Source organism: Heteronotia binoei, chromosome 1 (assembly GCF_032191835.1).
Source record: "Heteronotia binoei isolate CCM8104 ecotype False Entrance Well chromosome 1, APGP_CSIRO_Hbin_v1, whole genome shotgun sequence".
In the NCBI taxonomy this organism is placed as follows: Eukaryota; Metazoa; Chordata; class Lepidosauria; order Squamata; family Gekkonidae; genus Heteronotia; species Heteronotia binoei.
This window is the reverse complement of record NC_083223.1, coordinates 99,868,892-99,884,502: the sequence shown is the minus strand read 5'-3', so window position 1 is coordinate 99,884,502 and position 15,611 is coordinate 99,868,892. Positions and strand designations below refer to the sequence as shown.

The window sequence follows — 15,611 nt, the reverse complement described above, 5'->3', positions numbered from 1 at the left end:
AAGAGGCTCCGAAAATTCCGACGCTTCTAAAGCCGCGCGCACATCACGAGCGCTTCAATAGGCGTTAACAGCCCAACCAACGTGGGTTATCGTCGCAGTTAGCCAGTTAAACTACCAGCGACGCCGTTTCAAAAATTAGGTTCTTGAAGCGGCCCAACCTCAGCTCTGTTGATTGGGTTAAACGAGTTGGGAGGTTCTAAGGGAGAGGCGGGGCGGGTAACGGTCTCCAAGGTTACGAGGAAAACACAAATCTCGGCCCTATCACAGTCACGAGCAGCTCAACTCACAGTAAGTGGTCTCTGGGTGGCTCACTATCCTACTCTCTATTTGCGTACTCAATGTTGATTCGTGCAGATTTTCTAGAAGGTTAGCAATGTTTCGTGGGTTCTTGTCCATGAAAGTTTTTGCTGGAATAAAATGTGTAGTGCCACCAGACTCCTGTTTATTAATGCAGATTAATAACCACTTAAGAAAACTCCTTTTGGAAAGGAAAGTCTAGCTATGTCTTGGAAACTGACCCGTGGCTTTTTGGCAAGATAATATTTTTTAGGAGCAGAATGCCTGCATACCTGTAAGCCAAGCACACTCAAGTTCTGATAATTTTAACAGTAATCTTTTCCTTTGTGATGTAGGTGTAATGATGGCATCTCCTCAAGAAAAGCAGTCTTATCCCTTTGTAGATATATATGATGAAGATGAAGCTGACAAAGAGTTTCTTATGTCTAAGCCTACCTGCTTCCTCATCCTTGGAAAACCAGTAAGACAGAATTTGCAGTTTGTTTAAACTTGGGCATCTTATTCTGATTTGATGTTTGAGTCTTCTAGTTATCACAGTAATTTTTGTCTTGCAGTAGAACAAAGTAGGAGTCAGGTTGCACTTTGAAGACCAACAAAGTTTTATTCAGAATGTAAGCGTACTTCTTCAGATGAGTGGATAGGATACAGTGGGCTGAAATACATGTAGCCGGTGGGCTAAGAGTGTAGGATCAAGTGGCAAAATAGAGTAATAAACTGAAAGACCATTTGGTCTGGATAGCAATAAAAGTTGCCTGTTAATTGCTGTTGGTGCAAGTCTAGGTAAAACAAAAGGACATGTATTTCCTAGTGATGTTCTTGTCCACCTAATTTACTTTGTCTTGCAATCAGTGTTGACTCTTCCTTTTTCCCCACTGCCTTCAGCTTTTCCTACCGTTATTGCCTCTTCCATTGGATCTTGTTTTTCATGACGTAACCAAACTAAGATAGCCTCACTTTAGTCCTTTTAGCTTCTAGGAAGAATTGAGGCTTGCTGTAATCTAGAACCCACTTGTAGGTCTTTTTGGCAGTCCATGATACCTATAAATCTCTCCTCTAACACCACATTTCAAATGACTAAATTTTCTTTCTCTCAGCTTTCTTCGGTTTCCAACTTTCAAATCCATGCATAGTAATGGGGGATACCATAGTGTGAATTATCTTGACCTTGGTGTCTGGCGACACTCCTTTACACTTAAAGGATCTTTTCTAGTTCCTTCATGGCTGCTGTTCTGAGTTGCAATTTCCTTCTGATTTCTTGGTTGCAGTCTCCCTTTTGGTTGATGAGTGAGCCAAAGAATAGAAAATCCAGGGCTTTTTTTGAGCAGCAACATACAGGAATGGTTTTGGCTGGCTTGGCATCAGGGGGTGTCGCCTAATATACAAATGAGTTCCTGCCGGACTTTTTTTACAAAAAAGCCCTATGTGAAACAATGGTGACATCAGGGGACGTGGTCTGCTATACAAATGAGTTCCTGCTGGGCTTTTTCTACAAAAAAGCCCTGAGAAAATCTTTAACAATTTCAGTTTGTTCATTGTAAACTTTAAAACTGTATAATTCCTCCATAGTCATCAATTTTCTCTTCTTTATGTTTAGCTGTAATCCTGTTTTGATACTTTCTTTTTTCAACCTTTATCAGCAGTCATTTTGAGTCTTTACTATTATCTGCCAGTAATGTGTTATCTGCATATCTCAAACTGTTAATATTCCTTCCACCAGTTTTCACTCCACCAACATTTAAATCTAATCCAATTTCCCTTATGATGTATTCTGCATATAGATTGAATAGACAGAGATAAAATACATCCTTGTCTGGCACTTTCTCCAGTAGGAAACCATTCAGTTCAGTTCTAGTTCAGTTCTAGTTCAGCCGCCCTGAGCCGCTTTGCGGGGAGGGCGGGGTAGAAATAAAATTTATTATTATTATTATTGTTTAGGTTTAATAGCCCATATTTAATTTTTAAGTAATTTAAGAGCACTGTAAAACAAAAATTTGCTATGTCTGCTAAGTCTACTATGCAATCTTGGCAGAGTCTGCTCAAAAGTAGTCTTAATCTTTTGAGTATCAGGAAAAGATGAATATTTCAACAGCCACTTTTAAGGAATATTTCTCTTGCTGTTTCATATTTTGGACAGTAGAAGAAAATATGAAATGATGAGTGAAGTTCTATCAAAGGGCAGTCACAATAGTGCTGGTCAGGGATATCTTGAGAAAATTCATCTGGCTATTAGAAGCACCTTACAACGTGCAATCATGTATGACCACCTCACTTTTGAAACTGTCAATATGTTTAAAGAGGCAGGTCAAATTTGGTGGGATATTTGATTCCTAGATGAAGTGGGGAGCATTTTTGTGTAGCATCCTTTAGAACAGCATTCCAGTAATAGCTGAGCAGTTTCTCTGTGTGTAACGTTTGTCTTTTTTTGGTTAGGTTCTCTGTATTCTGTAAACCCAGTTGGCTTGTTTTTGCATCTACAGCATCATTCTATTTAGACCAGCAGCATGCACGTGTAGTCAATATGGTAAAGGTTGAGAGATTTTAGGCATCAGACAGTCAACTATGACCTTTCAGATCAGAACTGAAATTCTGGGTATGCCTAGCTCAAGCCATACAACTGCAGAGACGATTCATGATTTATGGAAGAAGGCTTGTTGAAGTTTTTCAAGTTGTTCTGGTTGACCTAAGAACCAGATCTGAGAACCATATAGTATGCACAGTAGTATAAGGGCTTGTATGATTTCAGGAGCACTGGCGCATATTGAGCTCCTTGGATATAGAAGAACTTTTTCAAGGCTAGTAGGGCTAGGTCGATCTTCTGTTTAAAATATCGATCTGTTGTAATTTGTATGTTCTGATTTTCCATCTTTTTTTTAGATCTCTTTGTTGATTTTGTAAAAACCATAATTTTGGAGTTATTTATTTCTAATAGCTTGTCATTGCAGTAGGCAATGAATGCTTTAATGGCATGTTTTAGGCCAATCTGAGTTCTCAAGAGCAGGACAAGGTCATCAGCATACGGTATAGAAACCACCTTTTGGTTTCACACATATGATGCATGAATAGATATATTTTGTAGACCTGAGACAAAGTCATTTTAAGTATAGACTGAATAGATGAGGTGCAAGAACACATCCTTGAGAAATACTTCTTTTGATAGTTATAGCATTTAATATATGTCCTTATTTATCTTATTATTTAGTTTGACACACTGTGAATGTCCTAACAGCTACCTCTTGGCCAGAGTACAGATTGTTCATCAAAACAGTCAGACATTGACACACTTGTCTCTTTTAAAACCATGGATAGTTTTCATGATGCACACAGTCAAAAGCTTTCCTGCAATCTATAAAGCACAAAATTAAAGTTTAATAATTCAGGTTTTTTGAATGAGCCCATTTTCTCTATCATTCTCCAAATAACAATTGTACCTATTGTCATAGCAAATGCTGATTTCTCTGTTTGTTGGCTTTATGCTGGGTTATCTTCCTTTTATTTGTCTAAAAAGTGCTCTGTATGTAATTAAAATAATCATACAATGTCTATCCCTAGGTTGTTACTTCTGCCCAGTCAATGAGTACTACTGCATCCACTGGTAACATTTGTTTCCCCTGAGCTTGATCCTCAATACAAGGCTGAGGACATGAACAGCAATGTAGAAACTGCCAGTTTCCAGTGTGGAGTTCCCTCTGTGATGATATGCATTTTTCTTAGACAACAGGGTGACCATAACTTGCTGGGGTTTTATTTGGCACCACTATCAGTTTTCCTACTAGCAGGGAAAAATAGCTCCAGTTAGGGTCTCCCCCCACCCCCAGCCTGGATGAAACTCTCATAAATATGTGTATGTGATAGAGAAGACAGAATTGGATTACTTTTGTTATTTTGGCTTCTAGGGTTAGCGAGTTTAAAAGCATCCAATGTTCTTTTGCTTTGAAAGCCACCAAGGACAACACAGGCACAATTTTTGTTTATTATAAACTATGGAAAATAAACTATATAACGTACCAGGATAAAATGCAGGATTTCTAACTTAATAGCATCTAGCCTAAATAAATGTTTTAGTTGCTATTATACTTAAGTATGTCAATCTATGTGTTTGCAATTGGGATTTGTTATTCTTGATGTAAGGCAAAATCATTGCAGTTTTAAATTGTGTGTGTGTTTTTTTTTCATTTTAAGGGAATTGGGAAGAAAACACTGGCTACAAAAATAGCGCAGATTTGGAAATGCACACTCATAGATGGTAACTATTTTTATCATTTGTTATCATTCTATGCTATGCCTTTTTGTATGTTTCCTAAGATTCCAGTGGTGCCTGCTGAAGTTAAAAACATGCCTATAGAAGCAGAACTAATGTTTCTGTACTGTAGAAATACATGCTTTATTTGTTGGTCTTAAGCATTTGTGGATAGTGACCATAATTTCACTATCATAACCATCATGACCATGATGTCATGACAAGATGCACACAATGCTCATCTTTGGAGCACTTTTGATAAAGTGTAAATATTTCCTATGTCACATGGTTGCTTAAATGCCATTTACAAAAATGATAACCCCAAAAAAGTGCATTTACTCTTTCCATGAGATACTCTGCCATGTAAAGATTTTATTATTTGGGAGGCTCCTCCCTGAATGTAGGAAATGTCCCATCAGTACTGTTATAATATCACCAACATAGGCATTATTGGGGTGGAAAAGGACTCATGGGAGAAAATAAAAACAACCACTATTGGGTGAGAAATGTGTCTTTGATGAGGGATGGGGAAGAGAAGAGAGCTGCAGTACACAAAACAGGCTGTGCTGCATGGTCCATGGAAACCAGCAGCTACCCTTAGGCAGAACATAATTGCCAAGGGGGTTTCATGCTTCAGGGATAGTTAATTTAGTTAGGTTTTCAGATGGGAACAAAGAGCTTGTTCACCCATTTAGGGCTTAATTGGTATCAGCAGGATTCTGAGTAAAAAGCTGATAGTGTGAGGAAGCATTGCAAATTAACCAATTTGTTCCCAAAGACTTATTTCTATACGATTCTGCCCCTCTGCGCTTATATTAATTTCTGAAAAATCGCATGCATTTGCAAGACTGGGATTTTTGCATTTTTTGACTGGAATATATATTTTTAATTCAATGTAAGAAAAGCAACTTTGTTTTGATCTTAACTGTTATCTCTGCAAACTTTGGTATGCTTATATCTATATTTTTAAGAAAAACATGGGAGCCCTCTGCTGGCTAAAACAGTATTTCCATTGTTGTGAAAATTATATACTTAATAGGGTAGCTTTAGATCAATTGGGTCACATTTGGACTCAGCTTTCACTCTCCGTGTGTTAAACTACATTAATGTCTTTTTGCTCATTCAGATCTAGATTAATGCATTCTGTTTTAACTAAGAATACTAATATCTAGGGTGAAATAGGTGACATCTCTCAGACAGCCGTTTTATCAGTTATTTATTCATTTGATTGTATTTAATATTTTTATAGTCTGCTGTTCTACTAAACTGTTAAGGTTGGGTAAAACGCTATTGATTGATCAACAAGCTGCCCTGAACAGTGTCCAAGTTAGCTAACTACAGAAGGTCAGGTCCATTAATGCAAAACGATAATTTTTGCCAGTTCTTCCTTCTCTGTGTAGCATCCTTCACCATTCTTGAGTTTCCCAAGTCTCATGTGTGGCTTCCAGGGAGTACTCAGAGCTTCAGCAGGAAGAAAGAGGGAGGAAAGCTATGTTTCACATGTTGCTTGCAATTATCTTAATCAGTGTAATGCAAGGAAATCAGTAAACAAATGCTAGGGGTGTGCCTGTGGATATTTCTCAACTGAAACAGTGCCCATAATTCCCAATTCCCAAAACTAAACAGGGAATTTGGGACACTATTTTAGTTCACAAATATTCACGTGTGCACCCTTAATGAATGTATTCTATAATTTTGTAAATTTTTCCACAGGTTTTTTTTAATGCCTAATGTGGAACATTCATATTTTCCCTACAGTGAGGTGTGCAGTTTCTTGCTACAACTCACTGCAGAGGAGCAATTGTAGATGGCTAGTGTTTGGGAACAGAATAATTAATAATGATGATCGCATGGCAATGTGCGTAGTATAGCCAGAAGATCTTAAGATTGTCTGGCAGCCTGAAGTTCTAGCTCTTTAGCGTTAAGCACCACTAGGTGACGAGCTAGACTTATTTTGCTGCCCCCTACTGATGAAATCAGCTGCTGGAAGAAGTTAGGGCCTTGCGGGACCTCGCCTAGTTCCACATGGCCTGTAAGACAACACTTTTCTGGCTGGCCTTCAATTAATCTAGAATGACTGATATGGTAATAGGGGATGACATCTAAAATACACTGAACCCCATCTGAAATGGAACAGTACCAAATGATATTAGCATTTGTTTAATCTAGATTGTAAACAATATGAGTGAATTGTCTGATTTTACTGGTTGTGAACCACCCTGAGCCTGCTCTGGCGGGGAGGGCGGGATATAAATCCAATAAACCTTAAACCATTTTGGGGGCTGAGAATGCTTTGAAAGAGCTGCGGCTGACCCATGGTCACCCAACTGGCTTCATGTGGGGGAGTGCAGAATCAGTTCTCTAGATTAGAATCTGTTGCTCTTAACCACTATACCACACCGGCTCTGTCTTTGGGAGAGTTATAAACTGAAGGCTAACATAATTCTCTGTTGCTATTTAATCACTATTTAAAGTTGTAGAAACAGATTCTGTACAGTTTAATTGACATGTACATCGTAACTACAGAACAGTTAAAATTTTCTTTTGTCTGATTTATTATTTTTAGTTTTTGAGCTTATAGATGAGAATGTATCAGCAAGAACAGAATATGGAGTCAAGGTAAAATCTAAAATTCATTTGTTAAATTAGGTTTACTGGACTGGCTCAGGATCCACTGCATACATCTAATAAAACAGGTTCTAGTCCACTTAAACTTAGGCTTCAATAAATGTGTCAAGGTACCATAAGACTCCTTTTTGTTCTTTGCTGCAACAGGCTAAGATGGATATCAGTGCCAGCCTAAAAAGCAAAATTGCTAACTTCCAGGTGGTCAGGGGCCTACTAGGTTTTGGCCAACAAGAGGAAGTAGACTGCTCTGCAGCTTTGCTTTTATCATTTTGCTAAGTACTTTGCAGCTAAAATATCTTGTATCTATTTTGACGAAGTCTGCACTAACAGCTAAAGATCAGATGATCCCAGGGTGCCAGTTCGGCCAGTTGTATGAGATACCTTTCAGCTTGTCCAGTCTGAGGGTTTGGACAGAGTTCATGGAAGGTTGGGACTTGCCACCTGCTTGTATGACCCTTGTCCTTCCTGCCTGTTTAAATCTGCAAGGAGGGGGCTCATGAACTGGGTAAATTTGCTGGAAGTGGATAGGCTCCCTGAGAGAGGGATTAGTCAGTACTGTCTTGAAGCAGGCAGTGGTGTATCCACTCATAAAGAAATCTACTCCGGACCCAGGAAAGCTGAATAACTACCATCCAGTCTCAAATATACCATTCTTGAACAAGATGATTGAACAAGTGGTGGCTAGCCAATTTCAGAGATTCCTAAATGAAGCCGATTGTTTGGATCCATTCCAATCTGCTTTCAGGTCTGCAATGGCTTTGATCACCCTTGTAGATGACATGCATGGGTATATGGAAAGGTGAAGTGCAACCCTATAAAATATCCTGGACTTTAACAGCTTTTGATACCATTGATCATGGTATCCTTCTGGATCACATTTCAGGAATGGGATTGAGAGGCACTGTTTTGCAGTGGTTCTGGCTGTACCACAAGGGTAGGTTTCAGACTGTGGTACTTGAGAACTGCTGTTCTGCCTTTAGCCTATAGGTTTCCCCTGAATTTCATCTCTTATGCTTTTCAACATCTGTGTAACACCACCAAGAAAAGTCATCCAGAGATTTGGGCTGAGCTGCCACCAGTATGCAGATGACACTGAGCTCTGTCTTGTGCTACCTGCAGATCCCAGAGAGGCTGTAGAAACTAGAGGTTTTGGAATGGATTGGGCTACTGGTGGTGAGGAAGGTCTGATAGGTTATCCCACTCTGGATTATGTAGCACTCCCCTAAAAGAGCAAGTTAGTAGCTTGGACATGCTTCTGAATCCAGGACTTCTGCTGGATAAACAGGTGGGAACAGTGGCTAGGGGTGCCGCTCACCGGCTTCGGTTCTTCTCAGGCAGAAAAGGTCTTGCCACTGTGATTTATGCCCTTGTAGGCTCTAAGTTGATTACTGCAGTACACTTTGTATGGGACTGCCTTTTAAAATCATTTTAATTGTATTTTTAATTTTTTACATTTTCTTAATATTTACCACCTTATGAACCCTGATAAAAACGATTTAAATAACATAAAGAGCTGCTGTGGGGAATGTCCTTTCTCTGTAACAGAGGCTTAATATGTAGAAATGGGCAGCTGAAACTTTTATGGCGTGGAAGTAAATAATTTCCCTTGCTAAATAACGTTGTATTAATATACCTTCTGTTGGGTAGCTGTCTTGGGCTGCAGTAGAAACCCAGTAGCACTTTAAATACCAACAAAATTTCCAAAGTATAAGCTTTCCAGTCAAAACTCCATCTGACTAAGCCTCCATTAAAGAGGCAAGACTTTTTTCCTCCATGCAGTTGGCAAGTGCACTAAGAAGAGTTACCTCCTTCTAGTTTATTTAGTATATTTTATCCCACATTTTTCCAAAGCAACTTGCAAAAATATAACTTAAAACAGATTTACAGAGGCAGTATTTTTTTTTTAAAAAATAGACAAGATATCCTGGGCTGATGTTTGCCAAGTCAGTCCGGCTTACCAGGACCATGAACCAATGGGTTGAAATGAAATCAAAATTAATGAATTTAGGGGGAGCTATTTGTGAGCTTCGTGCATTGTGCAGGGAATTGGACTAGATGACCCTGGAGGTCCCTTCCAACTCTATGATTCTAATGGGTTGAAATTAAATCAAAAGAGTTTGCTGCTAAACATTGGTGGGCTCTGCTTCCTTGGAGGTTTTTAAACAGAGGCTAGATGGCCATCTGACAGCAATGCTGATTCTGTGAATTAGGCACATCGTAAGGACGGCAGGCAGGGTTGCATCAGTGTTAGTTCTTTTCACCCTTTCTTACATGCCCAGAGGTCAGTTGCCCTTTGGGTCAGTCAGCAATTTTTCTCCAGGCCAGTTTGGCAAGGAATACTGGAAGTTTTTGTCATCTTCTGGGCATGGAGCAGGAGTCACTGAGGATGTGTGTGTGGCGGGGGGGAAGGTTTTTGTGAGGTTTAGCTGCACGGTAATAGTGGCAAGACTGTGAAGAATTCTCTTTATGTGTGGTACTACATTGTGGCTGTGCTTCTAAGAGCACTTTCCTGTGAGTAATCACCAGTTAATAAAGTGACACATACTTCAAAGTAGACCTGTTTAGGATTTCTCCCTGTTTATATTATGTGTATATTGATACTATGCTTTATATTTTTTCCCCTTTAGCTTATGGAATTGTTATATCAAGGCCAAAGTATTCCTGAAGAATTGATTGTAAAGATGTTTCTGCACAAAATTGAAAGTCCAGAGGTTTCTCACTTCGGTATCTGTTTTCTTCTTTGCCTTGTTTTCTTTTTTATCTTTATCTAAGCATGCTCTACAGTAGCACATATCTATGTATCATTCTATAAAACCAGAACACTTGATTTTATTGTTAGATTTTATGTAAAGTAAATAGCCTTGGGTGAGGAAATATCCATAGGGTTAATTTCCACATGGTGTTTTACAAGTAACAGTGCATCAAATAACATATTCGGTATAAAGTAATTAAGCTGGGCAACCAAATCTTCTGACACAAGTGCATGTTGCTCATGCTGGTGCTAGTGTGGTGCTGACTTGACTAGGCAGTGTTCTCTTCTCACTTTGCATTGGAGAAATATGTGAAAAAATAGCACTCAACAAGACCAAATAAATTGCACTTGAGACCATAGTAATCCAGCTGCAAGCCACTGATCATAAGGTGGCATGTCAACTGTACTACCATAAGAAACAGAGGCAAACATGTGGTCACACCCCATTGAGGCCAGATCACACTTTTCTGGGATTGGCTGTAGTTGCAGTATCCTCTGTGCCACAGAGGAAACGTGCTAAATATCAAATGGGTCATGGAAGATAACAGAGCAAAATAACAGTGCAAATATTTATGTAACTATAATAATTTGAGTGTCAATTTTGTTGGTATACGCTAGTGCAAAATAATATCAAAATACATAACAATCAATTTCCAGATTCATCTGATAAAAGACATAGTAACACACAGAATTTTCCAAACATGTGTCAACAAAGTCTGCATCAAGAAGAGACCTCTTAAAGTGGAATTCTGTAGAAGCAGTAGTCCCTATATATAAAGCAATGAAACTTGTACAGAAAATTCATCCATGATATAATCAACAAGGACTTCTTGCAAAGACTTGTCAGCAACTGGATGAACTCGATGATCATTTGATACTAATCATTTCAAGAAGACTCTTTATCAAGAGCTAGCAACATCCTACGTATGTGGTCAACCCCATTTAGATGGAACATAACAGCTTCAAACAATTCCAAAAGAACTGATTCCTTTTCCAGATAGAATGCTGTGCCTAATTGGAAAAGGAATCAGTGCTTTTGGAATTGTTTGAGGGTGCTACATTCCATCTTTGATTTTCTCCTTAACTAAGTGGGGTTGACCAGATACATAGGTGGCCACACAAGGCAAAGCCACACACAGAGAGGGCGCCCCAGAAGGCAGTCACACTCATAGAGGAAGTTAAAGTGCAGAGAAGAGGGATAATTTTAAAAATTCCCTAGGAGTGAGATAGACTAAAACCACAACTGTGTTGGAACCTGCTGTTGAAACAGTTTTATTTTAGGCTGCATAGCCAATTAAAAGCCCTGCTGAACAAAGCCCATATGACCCAGCCACTTTGTAGGGTACCAGAAAAGGTGTTGGTGGGTACCATGGTGCCTATGAGTACCTGATGTATCGTAACAGCCCATACTGCCCATAATTGGGTGAACACCATTCACTGACTTTCCACCACTTATCTGGGGCCCTTTTTTGATACTAATTATACACAAATTTCTTGGTGTCACATGTCCATCTCATAGCTGTATCAATTTAATGTATTTTATGCTGTTTTTAAAAATGTGTTTAATAGGATTGGGGGGGGCTTGTTTGTTTTTGCAGGCTACGTTCTCTGTGATTTTCCTACTCTTTCTGAGGAATATATGACTATAACAGAACAGATAGAAATAATTAGAAATCTAAAATTAAAACCAGATTTCTTGATTAATATTAAGGTAATATCTGTTTGCTTCATTTCTTAGTCGATTTCATAGATTATTCTACATATATAATTACTATTCTTTAGGTGTAAAATATTATATTTCTATATACAAGTTATTATATATTCATTGTCTTTAAAAGTATGGGTGCTTTTACAATCCTTTTTTATGTAATATTCTCTAGTATTGATACCTTTAATTTACTCAGTTATTCCTGAGCTTCTAGACAACATTTCACTCAAACCATTGCATGTTCATTTTTCCCAGGTACAATCTTGATAGTTTATATTGTTGGTTTTTAATTATTTCTATAGGTTGCATCACATTGATAGTGTGCTCTTTTAAGATGTGGACTGCTGAATCACTATCTGTCTGTCTGTGTTTGTGTGTATATATGTGTGTGTGTGTGTGTATGTATACACACACACAGCTTCACCACACCCTGTAGACACCATTACCTTTTTTGAAGTGTTGTCCCTCTGCTACAAGAGCCCCATGGTGCAGAGTGGTAAGCTGCAGTACTGCTGTCCAAACTCTGCTCACGACCTGAGTTCAATTCTGGGGAAAGTTGGGTTCAGGTAGCTGGCTCATGGTTGACTCAGCCTTCCATCCTTCTGAGGTCAGTAAAATGAATACCCAGCTTCCTGGGGGTAAAGTATAAATGACTGGGGAAGACAATGGCAAAACACCCCATAAAAAGTCTGCCATGAAAATGCTGTGAAAGAAGCATTACTCCAGAGTCGGAAATGACTGGTACTTGCTCAGGGTTTCCCTTTCCCTTTTATCTTCTGCTACAGAGCTCCTAGAATCAAAATTGTAGCAATTTGGTGGTCAATTTCACTTTATTCCCCCCCACCCCGAAACTATATTACTTCTAGAGTTAGGTGGGTAGCCGTGTTAGTCTGAAGTAGCAGAACAAAGTTTGAGTCCAGTGGCACCTTTAAGATCAGGGGTGTCAAACTCATTTGTTATGAGGGCTGGATCTGACATAAATGAGACCTTGTTGGGCCGGGCCATATCAGGTTGGGTCGGGCCATCTGTGCACCTATTTAAGATTAGGGTGCAAAGATATAAACTTTATAAAGGACACAGACAAAAACAATTAAATATATATATTTTAAAAAAACTTTAAACATGCTTAAAATGTTAGCACTCGTTGGTCTTAAAGGTGCTTTCTTTGTGTTTCTCCCATGGGATCCAAGGAACTGGGCAAAGGAAGCTCTGACTCTTTCCTTCCTTCACCAGGGGACTAGGGCTGGGAGGAGCCTCATCCAATGGAAAAGAGGCTTGGCTCAGTAGCCCTGTTGTGCAATTGAGAAGCCTGGAAAAATAAGCTCTGCCTCCTTCCCCCTTCTCCCCAAGGGAGGAGCTTCAGCCAATGGAGAAAATAGAGGTTTTGCTCTGTAGCTCCTGTGCAATTGAGCAAGCCTTTCAAAGCAAGCTGTTATGCAGAAGGAAGCAAGATATAGGGAGAAGGAAGCAGATGACAGCCAGTTGTTGAGGGGCCTGATTCGGCCCCTGGACTGCATGTTTGACACCTCTGTTTAAGATAGCTTCATTCAAACTTTGTTGTTCTTAAAGGTGCCACTTTACTCAAACTTTATATCACTTCTAGTCATTATACAAGTTAGATATTCCTTTAGAAAAAGGCATTCCATTGTATGATGACTGCATATTGCAAAATGATCAGTAAGTTACGCTCGTTTTTATCTAGTGTTAGCAACAAAAACCTTCTCTTTGTTATTGTCTCAAAGTGGTCTCTGATTCTCTTAGTCTCAAGATACTGTTGTGCTTAATTTCATTTTACAGAGGTATAAGTGTGACATCAATATATGACCTTGGGTTCTACAAGTAGCTGAGGCTCTTAACTAGGATAGAAAACCATTTAACAGATTCCATTTCCAAGACAAAAATGAATTACACTTATTAAAAATGCCGAGGTGCAGAAGTTGTGTGCTATAATCCCAATCATAACTGTTCAGCAAATTAATCTTATATTTAATAAATAGTTAATATTTGTGCTTCTGTAGTTTTTGAACTATAGTTCCTTCTTAAGTCAGCACTTGCCATTGTTGGGACACAACATTGGGAAACAATATCATTCATATTCTTTTGAATTTCTGCTGTAACTTTCTTGGTGTTATGTAAATAAGAATATTTCCAGTGGTGTGTCATTGTTTTTTAAATTAGTGTCCTGACTATGATTTGTGCCAAAGACTCTCTGGACAAAGACAGCTTTATACAACAGGGCAGATATTTCAAAGAGAACAATGGGATCCTGATATTATTGAAAAACGGAAGAAAAAGAAGAAAGAGCCAAATAGAGCTGGAGAAGAAGAGGAGGAAGCAGAAGAAGAGGAGGAGGAGGAGGAGGCAGCCGAGGTAGTATTGCAGTTTTAAGAATATTGTGAAAACTTAGTCATAAAGGAACAGATTGTGGAATACACTTGCCTCAGTTCTGTTCGTAACTGAAGACAAAATCTATTCCTCAGCAGAAAGAAGTATAAGAATTTTCAAATAAAATTTCCAATAAAAAGTTGCCATGCAAATTATTAAACATCTACATTTACAGTGAATTTATAACCATACGTGTGCTCAACACAATACTATGCAATATGGAAGAATCTTCTCCTGACCAGGTAAATTATTCAGGTTAATAATAGATGAGATGGTGATTACAGATCTCCATTTGTCTTGAAGAATTTATTTATTTAGATATCTTGCCTATTTTTCCAGTCATGGGGGTTCAAAGTAGCTTAAAAAGTTGTGTTGTGCCAATTGGTGCACAGTAAGTTACCAAAAAATGAACAACAAAATCACTACAACTAGAAATCACAAAACATTCACCTGTCCCCTAAAAGCAGGCATCAGCTGGACAAATTAGGCTCTTTCAAAAGCCCTCTTGAACAGAACTGATTTGTCACGTGTGCTGAAAGTAGGTGCCTTCTCATCCTCTTCTGGAAGATAGTTTCAAATGGAGTGTTCCTTGGTGGTGGGGGAAGAGCCAGAACAAATTTCTGGAAAGTCTGCCTCTTGGATACAGGTTCATACCAGCAGAGCTGGTCCTTTAGGTATGTGGGCTGCAGGTCATTAAGTGCTTTAAAGGTAGGAACCTGTAACTTGAATTGAACTCACAAACAAGAAACCAATTAAACTCTTATAAAATGTGTATGATGCAGTCAAACCTACATGCTGTGGTCAGCAGACAAGCAGTTGTACCAGTTCAAGTTTTCAGGCTTATTCAAGGGCATGTTGTGGTATGGATTTGCAGGCCTGCACAGGGAAGAGACAGGGATTTAATTCTCCCACATCTTCATGGTTCCCGCATCTAAGCCAGAGCCCTGCACAGCTATAATCATGCTTCAAAAAATGCAGAATGTCTGTTTTCATATTTAGCTGTTTGAACTCGTATCACTATAAAGAAAGCTTAGGTTGAGTGTGAGCCCCCAAGATTTTCAAGATGAGCTCTCATTATATCTGAATGTAGGCTATGCCTGTATCAGCCCTAACTAGCAATAAAGAGATTCAAATCTCACTGACCTTCTCTCTGCTTTCTTCTCGTTGCCTTAACTGATGTTTAACACAGAGAACTGGAATAGTCTTCATTAGACTGTTTTTGGAAATACTTGAAAATTTATAAAGTAGTATTTTTCTGCATACTGACCAGCATGCAAAATCCTTACCAAGTCTTTCAGTGGATCCATTTCATTACATTGTTTAACCATCAAATTTGCTATTAGGAGTGATGACAATGATCATGAAACCAAGTAAGAATCTTTTTTCTCTTAGGCAGCAGCAGATCTGCTTATGCTGACGGAAATTTTACCTCATTTGGTTCAGAGACCAGAAGATTTTTTAGAAAATGTACAACGGAAAATTGATCTGTACAGGGATACTGTGCTACATCCTTTAGAGGTAAGAATGAAGTAGGTATTGGATCTAGCAGGAGAGGGGAGATCCATTAATTCCCTTCTCTTGCAGCAGAGCTCCAGCTACTCTCT

The 15,611-nt window shown here is 38.8% G+C and overlaps 1 protein-coding gene across 1 annotated transcript in view; it reads left to right on the top strand.

Annotated features, from left to right (window-relative positions):
- The first annotated feature begins 281 nt into the window (after positions 1 to 281).
- The window catches only part of AK9 (adenylate kinase 9), a 126,052-nt gene continuing 110,722 nt past the window's right edge, over positions 282 to 15,611 (top strand). The window contains exons 1-8 of the mRNA XM_060237998.1: positions 282 to 366; positions 633 to 757; positions 4,477 to 4,540; positions 7,101 to 7,153; positions 9,790 to 9,886; positions 11,513 to 11,625; positions 13,801 to 13,992; positions 15,400 to 15,525. Coding sequence (XP_060093981.1) covers positions 339 to 366; positions 633 to 757; positions 4,477 to 4,540; positions 7,101 to 7,153; positions 9,790 to 9,886; positions 11,513 to 11,625; positions 13,801 to 13,992; positions 15,400 to 15,525 — 798 coding nt within the window. The 5' untranslated portion in view covers positions 282 to 338. The remainder of the gene's footprint in view (positions 367 to 632; positions 758 to 4,476; positions 4,541 to 7,100; positions 7,154 to 9,789; positions 9,887 to 11,512; positions 11,626 to 13,800; positions 13,993 to 15,399; positions 15,526 to 15,611) is intronic.